At 36.4% G+C, this 16,541-nt stretch overlaps 1 protein-coding gene across 2 annotated transcripts in view; it reads left to right on the top strand.

The window, feature by feature from the left end:
* The window catches only part of LOC134664668 (EGFR adapter protein-like), a 160,055-nt gene that overhangs the window by 90,079 nt on the left and 53,435 nt on the right, over nucleotides 1–16,541 (top strand). For both annotated transcript variants that reach the window (XM_063521410.1, XM_063521409.1), the window contains exons 3-4: nucleotides 4,636–4,710; nucleotides 5,192–5,371. In XM_063521410.1, coding sequence (XP_063377480.1) covers nucleotides 4,636–4,710; nucleotides 5,192–5,371 — 255 coding nt within the window. The remainder of the gene's footprint in view (nucleotides 1–4,635; nucleotides 4,711–5,191; nucleotides 5,372–16,541) is intronic.

The raw sequence follows: 16,541 nt of genomic DNA, 5'->3' as shown, positions 1-16,541 counted from the left end.
CCTTCCCGACATCACGTTTTACAACTCCTGCGTATTCAGAACTACAATGAGTGTTTGCCTTTCGTACGCGTCAATGGATTATGATGTATCTAGAGCGGTTTAAGCATTTGAAACTTCGTTGTTGTTACCTTGTGAGTGATGGAGTTTTTATGTTCATTTCCTTTTGAGTTTGAAAACTTGAGCCTCCTAACGTTCAGCCTGCAATTTGTGGCAGCTGCGCAAAACCACACTCTTGAAACCAAATGAACGTATCTACGCAATATCTTTTTCGAAGATACGCTCATCTCGTTGTAACCCGCTAAGTATACCCGCCGGAGTGATGCTGACTTTATTAAATACACCCACAAGAGCGAACTTCACTTTGCTTAACAAAACTGCTTTCAATTTTGGCTTAAAAATGTTGGTCCTATTAAGAGCTGCTTCTGTGGTTGGAAACAAGCTAGGTATTCCTTTTTAAGGAAGCGTCGTAATAAAGTGGGGTTATAGTTGCTTTGGGAAAATGGGAAGTGTGCTTTTGTTTAAGTAGTTCGACGCTGTGAAAATATTACGTCTGTATATATTATTATTATGTGTATTTAATAATACTCCTGTACGAGCATAATTATTAAGATTTATTACATAATTTATGAAGTACTTAACAATTAAAAAGTAAACTATAGTATACAGTGCCAAAAGAACACTAATTAATATTTATGAAGTTGTTGTTACATGAAGAAAATTTATTATACTTCTGACATTCAAATTAAGTATGTATGTACAATTAAATTTGAATTATTTAAAGTCGGCAAAGTTTATAAACCTATACGAAATTTTAAAATTTAAGTACATGTAAACTCTTATGTTAATATTATAATTATGCTAGTATCATTACATAGCACAAACATGAGGCACCAAACTTTCAAGAGAAAACTTTAATCTCCGAAGCCTTCTCAAATCAGGCCAGCGAAGGCTCTCATTAGGCATTTTAATTAAGAGGGGCAGTCGGCTACGCCGCAGGTACTCGGAGTACCGCAGGGGAGAGTTTTTAACCCACATTTGTTTAAGACAATGGACTATGGTAGTGCCGATTAGTTAGAGGATTTAATTAAAAGGAAGGCAGTATGAACGGGTGTGTTAGTTTGGTATGCTTAATGGGTTTGGTAAGTCGGTAAGAATCTCTATATGTTGTATTTGTAATAATTAAATAAATACTGTTAAATTGTTGCAACAATTTTATAAGGAACAAATATTATGTTTGTAAAGCTCTTGATTTTCATTCACTCATGCTAATTATACTATCGTCTCCAATAAATACTAACTGACAATTATTTTACTACAATTATGTCAGATGTTCACCGATGGTTGGTTAAGATTGTTGTAACAACTACATGTATTCACACAGCATTTCCTTTAGAATCCTTAAGGTGGGATCATCAGGCATCAGTGTGCACAGTGCGGCACAAGAATATTCAGTATAAAAATGATTATGCCACACACTGGTGGAATCCCGCCTTAAAGTTTGTCCCGCCTATTTATTTATCGTAAAGCGTAGCTGCTGGCAAAGACTATAATAACCCCCAGACGTAATATTAGCAGCGCAGCGTTACCAAAACTTTTGCACGGCAAAAAACTGAAGGATTACCATTTTCATCAGCCCCATAATGGAGTCTTTGTAATCCTGTCTCAGCGGCGTGATTAAACCGGCACAATGGAGCGGCTGCCGTACAAATGTGTCCGTAAAAGTGACAATATGGACCCCCTGTTATGGTGAATTTTTAAAAATACTATTCAGAAATATGATGTTTAAAATCGGCTGCTATTTAACTGATCACCAGATTTAGTAAAATTTAATACCAAAAAAATCTACTTTACCACCCTAAAATAATAAATGATCACCAAAATTATAACACCATTTTAATGTGAAATGATTACCAATTTTATTACATTTTACTATCCTATTAAAGGAAATGACACCAAACTAATCATTACTAACCCAAAAATTGTAAATGATTACCAAATTTTAAACCCCATTTTAATGTGAAATGATAACCAAATTTTTACATCTTGCTATCCTATTAAATAAAATGACACCAAAATAATCATTGTAAACCCAAAAATAGTAAATGACCACCAAAATTGTAACCACATTTTAATTCAAAATGTGCAAATTTTTAATATATTCGTCCTATTAAATTAATTAATCCACTTCGTCACCTTTTTCTAGTAGCATTTCATTTCTGTAACAGTCGCAGTTCTAACCTAACCCACTTTTTTAGTAGCATTTCGTTTCTGTATGGGTCGCAGTTCAAACCTAACCTAACCCACTTTTCTAGTAGCATTTCGTTACTGTATGGATCGCAGTTCAAGCCTAACCTAACCCACTTTTCTAGTCGCATTTCTTTTCTGTAAGGGTCGTAGTTCAAACCTAATCTACCCCACTTTTCTAGTAGCATTTCTTTTCTGTAAGGGTCGCAGTTCAAACCTAATCTAACCCACTTTTCTAGTAGCTTTTCTTTTCTATAAGGGTCGCAGTTCAAACCTAACCGAACCCACTTTTCTAGTAGCATTTCGTGTCTGTAAGGGTCGCAGTTCAAACCTAACCTAACCCACTTTTCTAGTAGCATTTCTTTTCTCTAAGGGTCGCAGTTCAAACCTAACCTAACCCACTTTTCTAGTAGCATTTCTTTTCTGTAAGGGTTGCAGCTCATACATAACCTAACCCACTTTTCTAGTAGCATTTCTTTTCTGTAAGGGTCGCTGTTCAAACCTAACCTAACCCACTTTTCTAGTAGCATTTCATTTCTGTAAGGGTCGCAGTTCAAACCTAACCTAACCCACTTTTCTAGTAGCATTTCTTTTCTGTAAGGGTCGCAGTTTAAACCTAACCTAACCCATTTTCTAGTAGCATTTCTTTTCTGTGAGGGTCGTAGTTCGCAGTTCAAACCTAACCTAACCCACTTTTCTAGTAGCATTTCGTTTCTGTAAGGGTCGCAGTGCTAACCTAACCCACTTAACTGATAGCAGTTCAAACCTAACCTAACCTACTTTTCTAGTAGCATTTCAGTATGCTACTAGAAAAGTAGGTTAGGTAGGTATGCGGTGCGGGGTACGGGGGGTTGAGCGGGAGGGGCTAGTAATTTTGGCATAATTTTACTTTATTTGTTAATATGTATAAATTTTTTGGTAATCATAGTGGTTTATTTAGGTGAAAATATCGCATTAATTTGGTCTTCAAGATTTGGTGATCATTAATGATTTTTGGTGATCATTTAATATATTTGGTATTCGAATACAATTTGAAGTGCAGTCGTAATTAAAACGGTGGTACTTTTGTAATTTTAGGCTTTATTTTTTTGGTGTTCAGTAAGTTTTTTTGGTAAGCATGATTTTTTAATTTAGGGTACCAAAGTATTTTTTGGTGGTCATTATATTTGTAGCCTTTAAAATCTGTGGCAAATTTTTAGTTATTTACTTTATTATTTTTTCATGTTTATATTTGTCTTACATATTCACTGCAATAAGTCTCATGATGAATTTAAATAAAGAAAACTATATGTATGAAAACTAATTAATGTAATGAAAAGAGATGCGACTGCAACAAATTATTTACTAATTTATTTTGTTATTAAGTTCTCTGACGACTCTTCTTTGCAAATGGTTAACAATGGAAAGCGTTCGTTTCATTTAGTTACTGTGTATTTTTTTCTTCATTTATTGGTTTTCTTGTCGTTTTGGAAATTCTTTATTTTTTATTTATGAAATTTGATATGGTTTCTGAAATACGGAACCCTAAAAACGACGCATTAAGTTTCTTGCGCCGGTAACTTCTTGGGTTTACGGTTGAGACTTAGAACCGGTGGTAGTTTTTGGCATTCATGAGGGTATTTGTTACCTATGTATATGCCTAAACTAAACAAAAAAAAACTTTCACGATCACTTTGGCCTAAATTTCCAGTATTATAATTATTTACAGTAGTTGGTATGGTAGCCGACGCTAGGCAGGCTCATAGCTCATGTAAACCTATATGCAAATAACCGACGCGTGCTTTAATAGTCTCCTTTGTCTCCATTTATTGCGACGCGACCTGTTGCCTTATTGTGCCCTTACTCACTTTCCGGCTTTTAATTATTTTTTATTGATATTGTTGCCATTTTTAATCACTCTTTAAAGTTGGTGAGGATACTTTTGTTTCATGCATGTTTTATTTTTATTCTTTCGCATTTAAATTATCTCGGTGCATAATATAAAACAAAATACATTTCTTTAATTGCTTTATCATATCGTTATAAAATGTCAAAATCCTTAACGATATCGGTACATATATTATTCCGTTCGTATCTTTTAATTTTAACAAGGATCATCCCTTCATTTGAATCTGGATTGAATTTCAATAGAAGGTATTTAATCATTAATGGATTGGTTACCTACATACTTACATCAATTGGTAAATTTGATTAACCTTTTTATATTTTCTTTACCTACATAATTTGATCTACTAAACACAATAAATACCTGAACCTTAGTCTAATTAATACCAATTGCATCAATAATTACTTTTCCGTATTCGGTATCTTTTCCCGAACTGTTGATCTTAGAGAAGATTGGAATGTTTCATCAACTCCACATTATTGAAATGATCTTTTGTTTTGTTGCAGGATAGCGAATGTGCGGTTCCGGTTCTGATCGTGGTCGCGCCATCGGGGGTCAAAGTATGCGACCCCGAAGATCAGGTAGGTACATAAGTTTTTACTTTTGTTTTCATATCCAGCCTTATTTTTTAATACAATTTACTTGTTAATAATCAATGTTGGCACTGGCTTGATCAAGTGGTATTGTCCATAGTATTTCCTTCTCTTGCTTTTTCTGTACGACATACGACAATTAAGTAGGTAATATGTATTTATTACAATTGAAAATTAATATTCATGTTTTAAAAACTACTAGGATTTATTAAATGTCTTGGTTTGAGTGAAACAAATATTACCTACTTGCAGGCAAAGTATTCAACTTGGTCAAGTTCACATACTTAATGTATGTTAGGTTCACATAAAATTCTTAAATGAAACAAATATTGCTTACGACATTGCTTACGACTTTAACTTGCCATGGTATTTGGCACAAGATACAATTGCACAGTGAAACTAAAGGGTAGAATATATGTTTCTCACACCTGAATGTTTTTCAGTATCACAGATCAAACATGTTTTCCAGAGTGTGCGCATGTATCACGCGCTGCGCCGCATCTCGTTCGCGACGTGTGAGAGCGCGCGTTCGCTGTTCGCGTTCGTGGCTCGCGAGCGCGCCGTACCGCGCGCCGAACCGTTCGCCGAACACGCCGAGCCCGCGCCGAGGCACTACTGCCACGCCTTCAGGACTGAGACGCCCGAAAAGGTCAGTAGAATACATATTCTAGAAGATGTTCCTGCAGTGTACTAAGCCAGAAAAGCGGATGTCGGTTCACTCGCTGTTCGCGTTCGTGGCGGGATTGACACGCCCTAAAAGGTCAGGGAGTGCAATACAGAGGACTTTTGTCGCATGTCAAGCGGACTGGAGAAATATATTTACTTAGGTACAAATAGACTCAAGAGATTCTGTCGAAACAGAAACTCACCAAAACATTGCTTACTGTAAGCATTACCTCGCTAAATTCTGATTTCGATACTTTCGAAAACTACCGAAACTACGTTTAATTTTGCTCTCTAACAATGTGTAAATCTTATTACAAAGACATAAGGTACATCAATGGTCAGTAAAAACTACACACTTCAGAATTGATTAAATATAGTCTAAAAGTTCCACTATCTCTAAACTGTAGCAAACTCCATGTTAATCGTAGTGAATACAAATTGGCCTTCCTAAACAGTTTGCTCGTGTATAAACTCGGAGGCCGATTCCGATTTAAATAATGTTATGGTTTTGATCTTGCTTTGATACGACTTTGTGTCATCAGCCAACTCATGCGCATCAATAAGTGTGATCGAAATGTCTTTTGAGATGACTTCAAGACTGCATTTCGTCAGAATCAGCAGGAGCCGCTATCACACATTGGTTTTCACGATCAACGTCGTCGTCGTATGAAAGTAAGATTAAAACCATACAAAATTGTTAAAACGGAAGCGGCGTCACGGTGCATTTCTCGCGTATCTGTTTTATTCAAATTGGGTGCAGGTATTGCCCACTCCTGAATACTTGTAAACCTGATTTAGGACTTGCGAGTACTCGTAAACTATATAGGATACTCGAGTACCCAATACATATTATATCACTAGCTTCTGCTCGTGGCTGAAAAACAACTAAACAACAGTAAGGTATATTACTGTCGAGGTTGTTCAGTTATTTTTGTGTGATTGAGCAATATATATCTTCATGTTTTCACAATGGCGGTATTCAAATTGTTCTGTCTTGGTTGTGATTTTAATATTATACGAACGTTATGCGCGCGGAGAAAAGCACTGCGAGTCGTGTCACCACTACTCAGTACTATGATTATGAATGCAAAAGTAACTTTGTATGTCTGTTATTTCTTCACGCTTTAAACACTGAAACGATTGAGATGGCATGGAAATAGTTTGAGACAAAGAGAATGACAAAGATTTGTTTTTTTTTTCATGGATGTGGTGTGGTGTGGACACACAGATGAAGTACTGGGCAAAAGCTAGTTATGAGCCTTGTTATGCTCGTTATGAGCCGAAAACGCCTGAACAATTAAGTAAAATACCACTGATGTAGATCAATTTCATACTAAAAGTAGTAGTAATAGTGTATTAATGAAATCCTGTATAATTTCTATTTTTCTATAATTTCTCCATTATACACATATCTAAGTAAAATTAAAATGAGATTCTATTTCAAATAACATCGCTCACCGTTAATCCAGTCATATTTCTCCCATCGCGATTGTTCCCAAGCAGAATTGATAAGGATTCTGAGACCTCGTATCACTATTTTTCGTGCCATTTCAATTACTACCTTAACTCAGAGAGGATATAGCTTATAATCGAAGAACAAACTTCAAGTTGATGGGAGATTAGGAACGTTAGTAATGGGTGTAGCCTGGACTATCGTTAGGTAATTCAGGCAGAGTTGCAATGGGTGCATTTGCATGGGTTGGCTTGACCATGGGCTCGCTATGGTGTTTTGTATTGGGGAATGGTCTAAGGAAGAAATTTTCAGGAAACTATACCTCGTGCTTCAAATGTCGGTCCCTATGACAATTACTTTAAGTTTCTTTTGGTGGGCTTAATTTAAAAAAAAAAACGAAAGCAATATGTTATTACCAAATTTTTATTACTTCGTATTAGACGTACGTCTCACCTACTCGTTATAAGGATTGTCATCCTACATACCATGTTGACTATGACAGTGAAAATAATAATTTTTTTATTCCTCCTATCGAAAGTCTTGTTTAGTTTTGGTTATTACGTTGTCATATTTTATATATTTTTTTCCTTTAGACCGCTCGTCTCTTCTCGTTGACACTATACATCGAAGTATTTATTCCTCAATGCACTCGCTATGATTCTAACTTCCCTCGTCGCCTGTCGTAAGTGTTGTGCGATGAGACTTGTGCTGCCGCCAAGTCGGTGAAGTTAGACATGTGTTCATACTTCAGGATGCTTGATAGAGGTTAGTAGTTGACAGAGGTGGTCTTTGCATTTAAATAAGTAAAGATGGTACTGGGTTTGATATTATAATTCAACCTTCTTTACAAGTTGCAAAAACAAACAAGGACTAATTCACACGACAGTTTGTCTAACGGGTAGAGTTAGACCAAGAAAAGTCTGCAGTGATTTTGATAGCCCACGTAGTGCAAGTGTTATTTTACCGTTTTTAAACGTCAAACTTCTATGAAATTATGAGTATGACGTACAAATTCGACATCACGTCCAAGGGACTGTCATCAATCAACAAGAGAGGTATAGGTGTTTGTATTCTGTTATTATTATTAAAGCTTAAATATTATTGAGATTCTTATGCTTACTTAGAATCTCTCAAAAATCGATAAAAAGACAAACTTTCAAATTTTTATTACTGCTTTCAATTCATTTCAATCCAGGTATAACGCTTGTTAAATGCCCGCAAACCCTATTTCTGCGGCCCAGTCCAGGTCCTGACAAATCGCCGGCATCCCTAATCACGCAGCTAATTTGGTGCTAAATTCGTGCGGTTTTGGCGCAATCCAGCGCTAAATTCGCGTGGTTTCGGCAATTTGGCGCTGGACGGCGATAAATTTGGGTAAAAATCACGATAATTACCCGCAATCAGTGCACAAATAATGGCATTAGGAAGTATACTGCTTTGGATTTGGGCGACTGATACGCGGCTAAAAATACATTACGATTGCACTATGTTCTTTGACGTGAATTATTGTATAAAATAAATACTGTAGGCGTAATAATAAAATCTTTAGAGCTTCAAATTGAAAAACTTTTTTTATCCGCAATGAAAGGGTAGTTTTAAGAGTTGAGACAATCGGCTCGATTCGGGAAATGAATTAGAGACTCACTAGATATGAAATAGTAAAGATATGTGACGTTCCACTGCAAAAGGTACCTTATGGCGGCCGGCGCTTACGACGCATAGCGCCGCAATATTATTGCAGCGGCGTTAATAATAGCGTAAGCGCCAACCGTCATAAGGTACCTTTACTCGTGCGACGTCACATATCTTTACTATATCGTATCTAGTTAATCTCTAATTCATTTCCCGAATCGCGCCGAATATTGGGCCTGACTATAACAGTAAAAAGTCTCACGTTAGCTTAAGCAATCACTGCGACTTGTAACTCACGATATTATCAATTTTATTTCGTGCATAATTGCTGTTTAATTACTTAGATGACATCTAAAGAAATGAACATCAAACGGTTACGTTGGCGAAAGCTCCGTCGATTAATTTGACTCGTGACCTAAAACTTGGAATTGCTACATTCTTGATATCAATATAGGAATGCAGTGTAATTCACGGACAACAAGTTTATTTGATTCGTGTGTGATTCTGATTCATTACCGTAGTGTAAAAGTGTGCCTAGTTTGCTCTAGAAGTATAAAATTATTAAATTATATTGTGGTATGTTGATATGTATTAATGGCGATTTAAAGTAGACCATCACTAATACCATGTTGTACCTAACACTCAAATGAGGTTATTAACAATTTTATTAACCAGTGTGTACACGTACAGGTACCATGAGAATACTGATGTCAGAAACTCATATTATTCAAAGAACATACATAATTGGATTTACAAGACTTGCATTATCACGTTTAATGTTAGATAGTTTAGGATCTTGCACACATTGTGATTGGCATTACTAGGTCTTGCTTGAGCAACTTTCACTTCGAGCAAACTTCAATCAAACTGGCTATTGCGTTATCATAAGCCACTTCTTATCACACATTCTCAGGATTCCGACGATTTGGAGGCGGTGCGGCGAGGTGGGTCAAATAGTGTCTCGTTCCGCGGGCTCCGCGGCGCAAGCGCATCCAATTGATTGGTTTTGTTGCTGCGAAGCCGTCAATTGCTATTCATGCTTTGTGTGTTTCTTGTGATAATTGGTCTGTAGGTGTACCTACTTATTAACAATACAAATATTTTTTATTGTTCACTAAAACATCAAATAATAATTTTACTTGTTTTTTAATTCTCATTTTCTCCATAACCTGTGTTAAAATACTGGCTGTCTGGAAAGCTTATGACAATCGAGTTGTAGGTGCGCTACTACTATTGTACAGTCAGCAGCAAAAGTTGCTAAGCGGACCAGGTATTCAAAATGATCTTGACGCGACTTTATTGTTAAGAGAATAAGAGCGTGTCTAGGTAATTTTGAACACCTCGGCCGCTTAGCAACTTCTGCTGCTGACTGTACTATTGGGTAGTCAATCTTGCGCGAGATGGAAGCGCAGAAAGCTTTTTGTTAGCCCGTTCCATTCGCGAATTGCATCGGTATGTGACTTTCGTTTCGTGTCGTTGCGCGTGACCTTGCGCGGTGTGGGGGGAGGGGGCATTCCGAACGAAGCTTGTAAAGCACATTTAGATTTTCAAAATACGACATTGATCTCAGTCCGTCTCTCTAATTCTATTGGGTCCACGAAATAACTTTTTATTGCAGATTCATTGATTAATATTTTATATTACTTAATTTTATATTAATCCTTTAATAGGACAGAGCATCAATTTTCTGCGAATAAGGAACTGGGTTCGATATATAAGTACATAGGTAAGTTTGGCATCTAGATTCATAAAAAAATATGTGAAAAGTGGAGGGGGTAAGTGGAATAGGGTAGTAATAATATCCCCTTGTAAAGAAAATACGCCCTTAAATAATGTTTTTTTTTATTTAACTTTATTACATTATTATGGTTCCTTTTCTTTTCTTTTCTTTTCTTTTCTTTTCTTTGGTGTTTGTTCAAATAGTATTACAATTCAAATGTGTATCGAAAACAGTAGGTACACAGGCGAAGGGATCTTTGCCAAAATGCATACAATCTACTTGTAAGAGTTAATTTTAAGCCATGCTTAAGCTAAAACCTTTAAAGGACGTTAAGGACGTAAGTGTTTGTAAAATTCACGAACCCTGACGCAACAAAAATAACAAAGTTTCATAAGAAACTTGCAGCTTGCAACAATAATACAACTACAAAAATACCATCAAATATCAAAGGTCACATTATATCATTTGTATATTCGCCAAGTTCATCGAACTTATAAATTAAAAAAATAGCAATACACAGGTGCTCGTGTTACCATTGTGCGCGAGCGCAAGCATGAAGGCTTCGGAACGAGTTTGCTGTCGCCTTGCTCAGTTTGCTTCCAACCGTCGGAGCGGACAGACGTGTCGTTAGTACGCACGCGCGACGCCAGAGTGCCAGTTACATAGGTGGTGTTTTGTTCAGTGATAAATGTAAAAGTGCTACCATGTTTACTTACCGTGGGAGCTAGCTCTGGTATGCGGCCTTTTGTGTGAGTGGGAATATGCTAACCCCTTTAATAATTTATAATTTATTAATGGTTTTATCATTTTCGGTTTGCGTGTTTTTGCTTTGTCCATTCATGAATATATGGAATTTGATAAACGAGTTCGGATTGGAATGCTTTTTGAGAATTCCGATGTTTTTTCTCCTATCCTCATTTTATTTGGTCATATACTACTACAGTTCTACAGTTTTAAAATAATCTACAGCCTTCAATATACAACTGTGGTTGGTATGTCTAAGGCCGATTCGGTCAGAAATAAAACCTTGCATTTATACTATCCTGCTAGAATGGCAAGAGCAGGAGACAGCATATGCTAGAATGAAAGAGTTACCCATAAAAAGTATTGCCATCGCAATCTGATAGATAGCTGTTTCCCGCTCCTGCAAGTCTATGAACATGTACTAGGTTTTAGACCACAGCCGACAGAATGTTGAATGCATTCTTAGAATGCTTTGAGTTGCATTGCAACAACTGGTCAAGTGGCAAAAACGTTGCTTATGCCACATCGAGAACTATTGTGAATTTATGTTGTATATTAATATTAAAGAGAGATTATTGAGTAATTATCCTAGTCAATACAACTTTGTTTTGTAATAGAAGTTTTTGCCATAATTCACTTATATCTTACATAAGTAAGAAATCAACCATAGAAATATAACTATAAGCAAAAACAACACAATCAGCATAAATTCAAACTAGCGGCAGTACGTCGAGATTCACAAAAAAAGGTTTCCCACAAAATAGATAAAATTTTGAATATTATGATCTACTACCTACCACTCCAAACCTGCAGAAGTTTGAAGCCCCTTTTTAACATAAATCAATGTCTCATTAGACCAATCGTTCACTGGTAGAACTTGAAGACTAAAATTATTATAGTTATAGTTAATTTATTTATAAAATAATAATTTTACACGTCACATCATAAAAATATATCACAATTATTAATAGTAAATCACACACATATAAAACAATAATTTTGTGGTACCTACATCTACATATATCACATGCTTATTTTTGTCGAGTATGAATGTAGACAGTTAGTGGTTCGACTTTATACTTTTTTTTTTAGTAACTAGGTAGGTACATACTTTTTACTTACTTAAGAAATCACGCAACGAATAAAACGCAGTAGAGGCTAAGTAAGATTTCAGTTTTGATATGAACAAGTTATTGTTTCTAGCGGTCTTTATGTCATCGGGGACTTGATTATAGATTTTAGGACCGATGTAGTTGAGACACTTTTTTGCCTTGGCCAACCGCGTTCGAGGAGCGCGGAGCTCCTGGCCGCGCCTGAGGTGATACTTGGGTTCATCAGCGTTTGATTGGAACTGTTCTAGGTTACATATCACCAGCTTTGCTACCTCGAGGATGTAAAGGGAAGGTAGTGTTAGGATTTTTTGACCTATGAACAGCTCTTTGGCTGGATGATCCCATTTGACGCCGGCTACTACACGGATTGCGCCCTATTGTGCTATCTCAAATGATGTTATTAACATAAAGCCCATACCTACTCTATAAAAGAAAGGAAAGAAAGAAAATATTTTATTTGCGAACATACATAAACAATGAATACTTATAATGAATTAACTGAGTGTGTCAGCAAAACGGCTCAAGCTCAGCATTATACTACTAAAGCTCGGAATCTTCATCAACCAAGATCTGAAACTTTCCATACTTTCTTTTCAACTTTAAAAACAAAGTACTTGCGCAAAACCGCACGGAGCTTTCAGAAAGGAAATAATTACAATACGTGACAAGCGTGACCCCCTTCTCCGTATATGGTTAATTTGTACATGACCTATGCCACGAAACTGCATTGAAAAATCCCCCCTATTGCATTTTCTGTAAGGACCATCTACTGTCATGTGTGGGAATTAGATACAGGGGGGACATATGTGTTTATTAGAATTGCATTTGTTTTGTTAATTCGTCGTCAACTTTTTAAACAGGATCTGGAAAGAAGAAACATATTATAAGAGGTTAAAAAATTATTGCCATTTCTGTGTTGGCTAGTTGAAAGGCTATAAAAAAGGGATAAGTTCGGGTGGTCGAATCTACCTGATCCCACTGTTCCTTTTAATTACGGCTCACCCGACCACTGCCTTTGGCTTTTGTTTACTTTCGGCACAACTTTCATGTTATTTGGCTTTTTTATGAGCTGACAATTCCGTGTATTGTTAATTTAATGGTTGGAGTATTGGCAAAGTAAGCTGGATCAGATTTAGAAAGTACATTAATATTTAAATGTACTTATTTGAAACATTAAAAGGCTCTCGCATATTGACCACCATCCTTGTGGAAAAATACTTGAATTAATTCTTCAAAAAAAACTAAGACAGCATGTTTTGAATAATATAGAAATAAAATAAATCACTACAGTAACACATTAAATAAATAATAATAATAAAAATAATTATATACATACACACACAACATGTATGCATTTATAAAATATCAATTAATTATAATAAAAGAAAATACATATTATTTTATGCCAATGTAAAATAATATTTGTGCTTTCTACGTTCTAATAAAATTTAATTATATGAATATGATCACAAGTTACATAAAAGTTAACAATTATTAGCGTTATTAATATGTTGCCTGCGCATGTCTTATAACATCGAAATTTCTATAACAAAATAAATCACTATAAAATAAATAACAAACAGTGTATATGATAAAACATTAAAAAAAAAATAATTAAAATAAAATTTAAATAAATTATATTTAAAAGGAAAAAAAAAGAAAATTAAAATAAAATATACTTATACAAAAAAAAAAAGCTTAAATTACTTAACTAATAATATCAGCTACGCATTATACACCTTAAACAAAACTAATATTTATACCTAAAAATTGTTATGTATTATTGTGTATAGTGAGCGTACTTGGATGTAGGACATCACGGTTTACTTTATATCCGTGTATTGTTGCTGTTTCCAAGTGCGCTCGCGCACCGCGCTTGCGCCAAGTACTTAGCATGTTCGGATCTACCCGCGTTGTGTATAATTGTATAGCGGCACAAAATGTAAATGTAATGTTTTGTTTTAGCGCTCACTTTGTAAATATTGTAAATATTTAGTTTTAAGTTATGTAAGTTTCTCATATGAGTGAATTGTAAAAATTCTTTTGAGAAATAAAGATCTTTGAACCGAAAAATGTTTTAATTTTTTCTAACTTAGAGTCCTGACATTTCTTCACAATAAATTATGGAAGAAAAAAAGTTACTAATTTTAAAATAAAATATTATGTTTTTATTATTTATTAATTAGAATACTTACGTATTATTTTTCTCGCTGTTTAATTCGAGGAATTGGACATTCGAATCATCTGCTGTAATATATTACTAAACAGTAAACACTATATTTTGCTTATTCACCATTATATCCTTCTTAGTTAATTAAAAGGCACATCATCCCTTTCAAAACAGCGCGTGGCATCTCTAAAGACGTACACCACCGTCATCCCCTAGCTGGTCCCTTGGTACAAAACCTATTGTCTCAAAACAATGAGGTCTGTCTGTCTGTCTCGTGGTCAGATGGACATTTCATTCATACCCTTTGTTTGAGGCTTTCGCGATATTGCTGTTCATTGACAGGGATTGAAACAATGACTTGTTTTGTTGATTATTTTGTGTTCATTGACATAGCACATTCACGTTTATTTTTCTATAGCTAATTATATCTTCCTTGTATATTCTATACTGATGTAGAATTAAAAAAATACATTGATGATAATGTTACGAGATTTCTGACAAGACATTTTGACAAGAGAGACAAGACAAAAGAGGGAAGTCCACTGTTAGGGGAAGGGACCACTTTAGTTGCAATCAATACTTAGATAGTAATCACAAACGGTGCATGATAAATAAATAAAGAGTGGTGGTGAGAGAGTGGTACCGAGTAATATACAATGAGAATGATACAGGAGGAAAACAAGGCCACCATCAGAATAAGATAATAGCTTATAACTGTAGTCAATGTCCTAAACCATAAACAATATCGAATAGAAGCAGCGGAGGCATGCAAACAAGCATTGAGTTCTCTTGGGAACTGTACCATTATAGGTACCTACACGAGAAGCTATCAAACTGTTTCTAGTTGCACGTAGAGACAAAATAGCTATAGGCTACATTTCAGGGATTTGACGTTTCTTTGATGAAATCAGTGACGTCGATTTTTGACCGTGATTATATAATATAATAATTATAAACCGTGATTATGCCATATAAACCAACTTTTTAGCGATAACGATGGGTACTCGAATATTCGTACCAGACTTCGGCAAAAAAATATTAAACGGAGGAGGGAAGGTTTATACAGTCAACGGGCGTGTAGTACATGCTTGGTACACATCTCGTGACGTCGCTGGTTTTAAGACATTTGCAAACTGAGAAGCAGGACTCTTGATATTGAATAGAATCATCATTCTCTTGCCCTTGTCCCATTCACTTGGGGTCGGCGCAGCATGTCTTTCTCTTCCACACCTCTCTGTCGCCCGTCATTTCATCATTCACTTGCATTCGTTTCATATCATCTCTCACACAGTCCATCCACCTTTTCCTCGGTTTTCCTTTCCTCGTACTTCCCTCCACATTCATTCGTAATACCTTTCTCGTCACATGACTTTCATCCCTCCGCATCACATGCCCGTACCACGCTAGGCGATTTGCCCTTACTTTTTCTGTTATGGGTGCAACTTTCAGGCTTCCTCTTATATACTCATTCCTTATCCTATCCATTCTCGTCACGCCACACATCCATCTCAACATTCTCATCTCCGCTACATGCAATCTCTTTTCATCCGTCACCTTTAGGGCCCAACACTCTGATCCATACATGACGACAGGTCTTATGACTGATTTATAAATTTTACCCTTCAACCGAAGAGGCATTCGGGCGTCGCAAATGGTTCCCGTGACCTGTCGCCATTTCATCCATCCTGTGCTAATCCGGTTTTTCACGTCACGGTCAATATCGCCATCGCACTGTACGAGCGAACCGAGGTACTTAAAGTCGGAGCAGACCGGCAGTGTAACGCCGTCGAGTTCTATGGCAGCAAAACTGGAGAGACCGCCAAAATCGCAGAACATGTGTTCCGTTTTAGATCTGCTGATCTTTAGGCCAACATTCTCCAATTTTTGCCGCCATTTCTCAAGTCTGCTCCGCACCTCAAGTTCGTTTTCACCAACAAGCACAATGTCATCGGCAAACAGCATACACCAGGGTGCCTCCTCCTGTATGTCTGACGACAGAGCGTCCATAACAAGCAGGAAGAGGTAAGGGCTTAAAGCCGATCCCTGGTGCAAGCCTACCGTGACACTGAACTTGTCGGTGGTGCCAGCAGCTGACCGGACGCGTGTACAACATCGGTTGTACATTGACCGGATTAGCTCTATATACTTCCCAGGCACGCATTTCTCTTTCAGAGCCCACCACAAAACCTCTCGGGGTACTCGGTCGTATGCTTTTTCGAGGTCAACAAACACCATATGCAGGTTCTTTTTGGCATGTCTGTATTTTTCGCACAGATGGCGAAGTACAAAAATGGCGTCTGTTGTACCTCTCCCCGGCATAAA

The sequence above is a fragment of the Cydia fagiglandana genome, chromosome 5 (genome assembly GCF_963556715.1).
Source record: "Cydia fagiglandana chromosome 5, ilCydFagi1.1, whole genome shotgun sequence".
Classification (NCBI taxonomy): Eukaryota; Metazoa; Arthropoda; class Insecta; order Lepidoptera; family Tortricidae; genus Cydia; species Cydia fagiglandana.
Note: the sequence above shows the minus strand (reverse complement) of the source record. Positions and strands in the feature narration are given on the sequence as shown.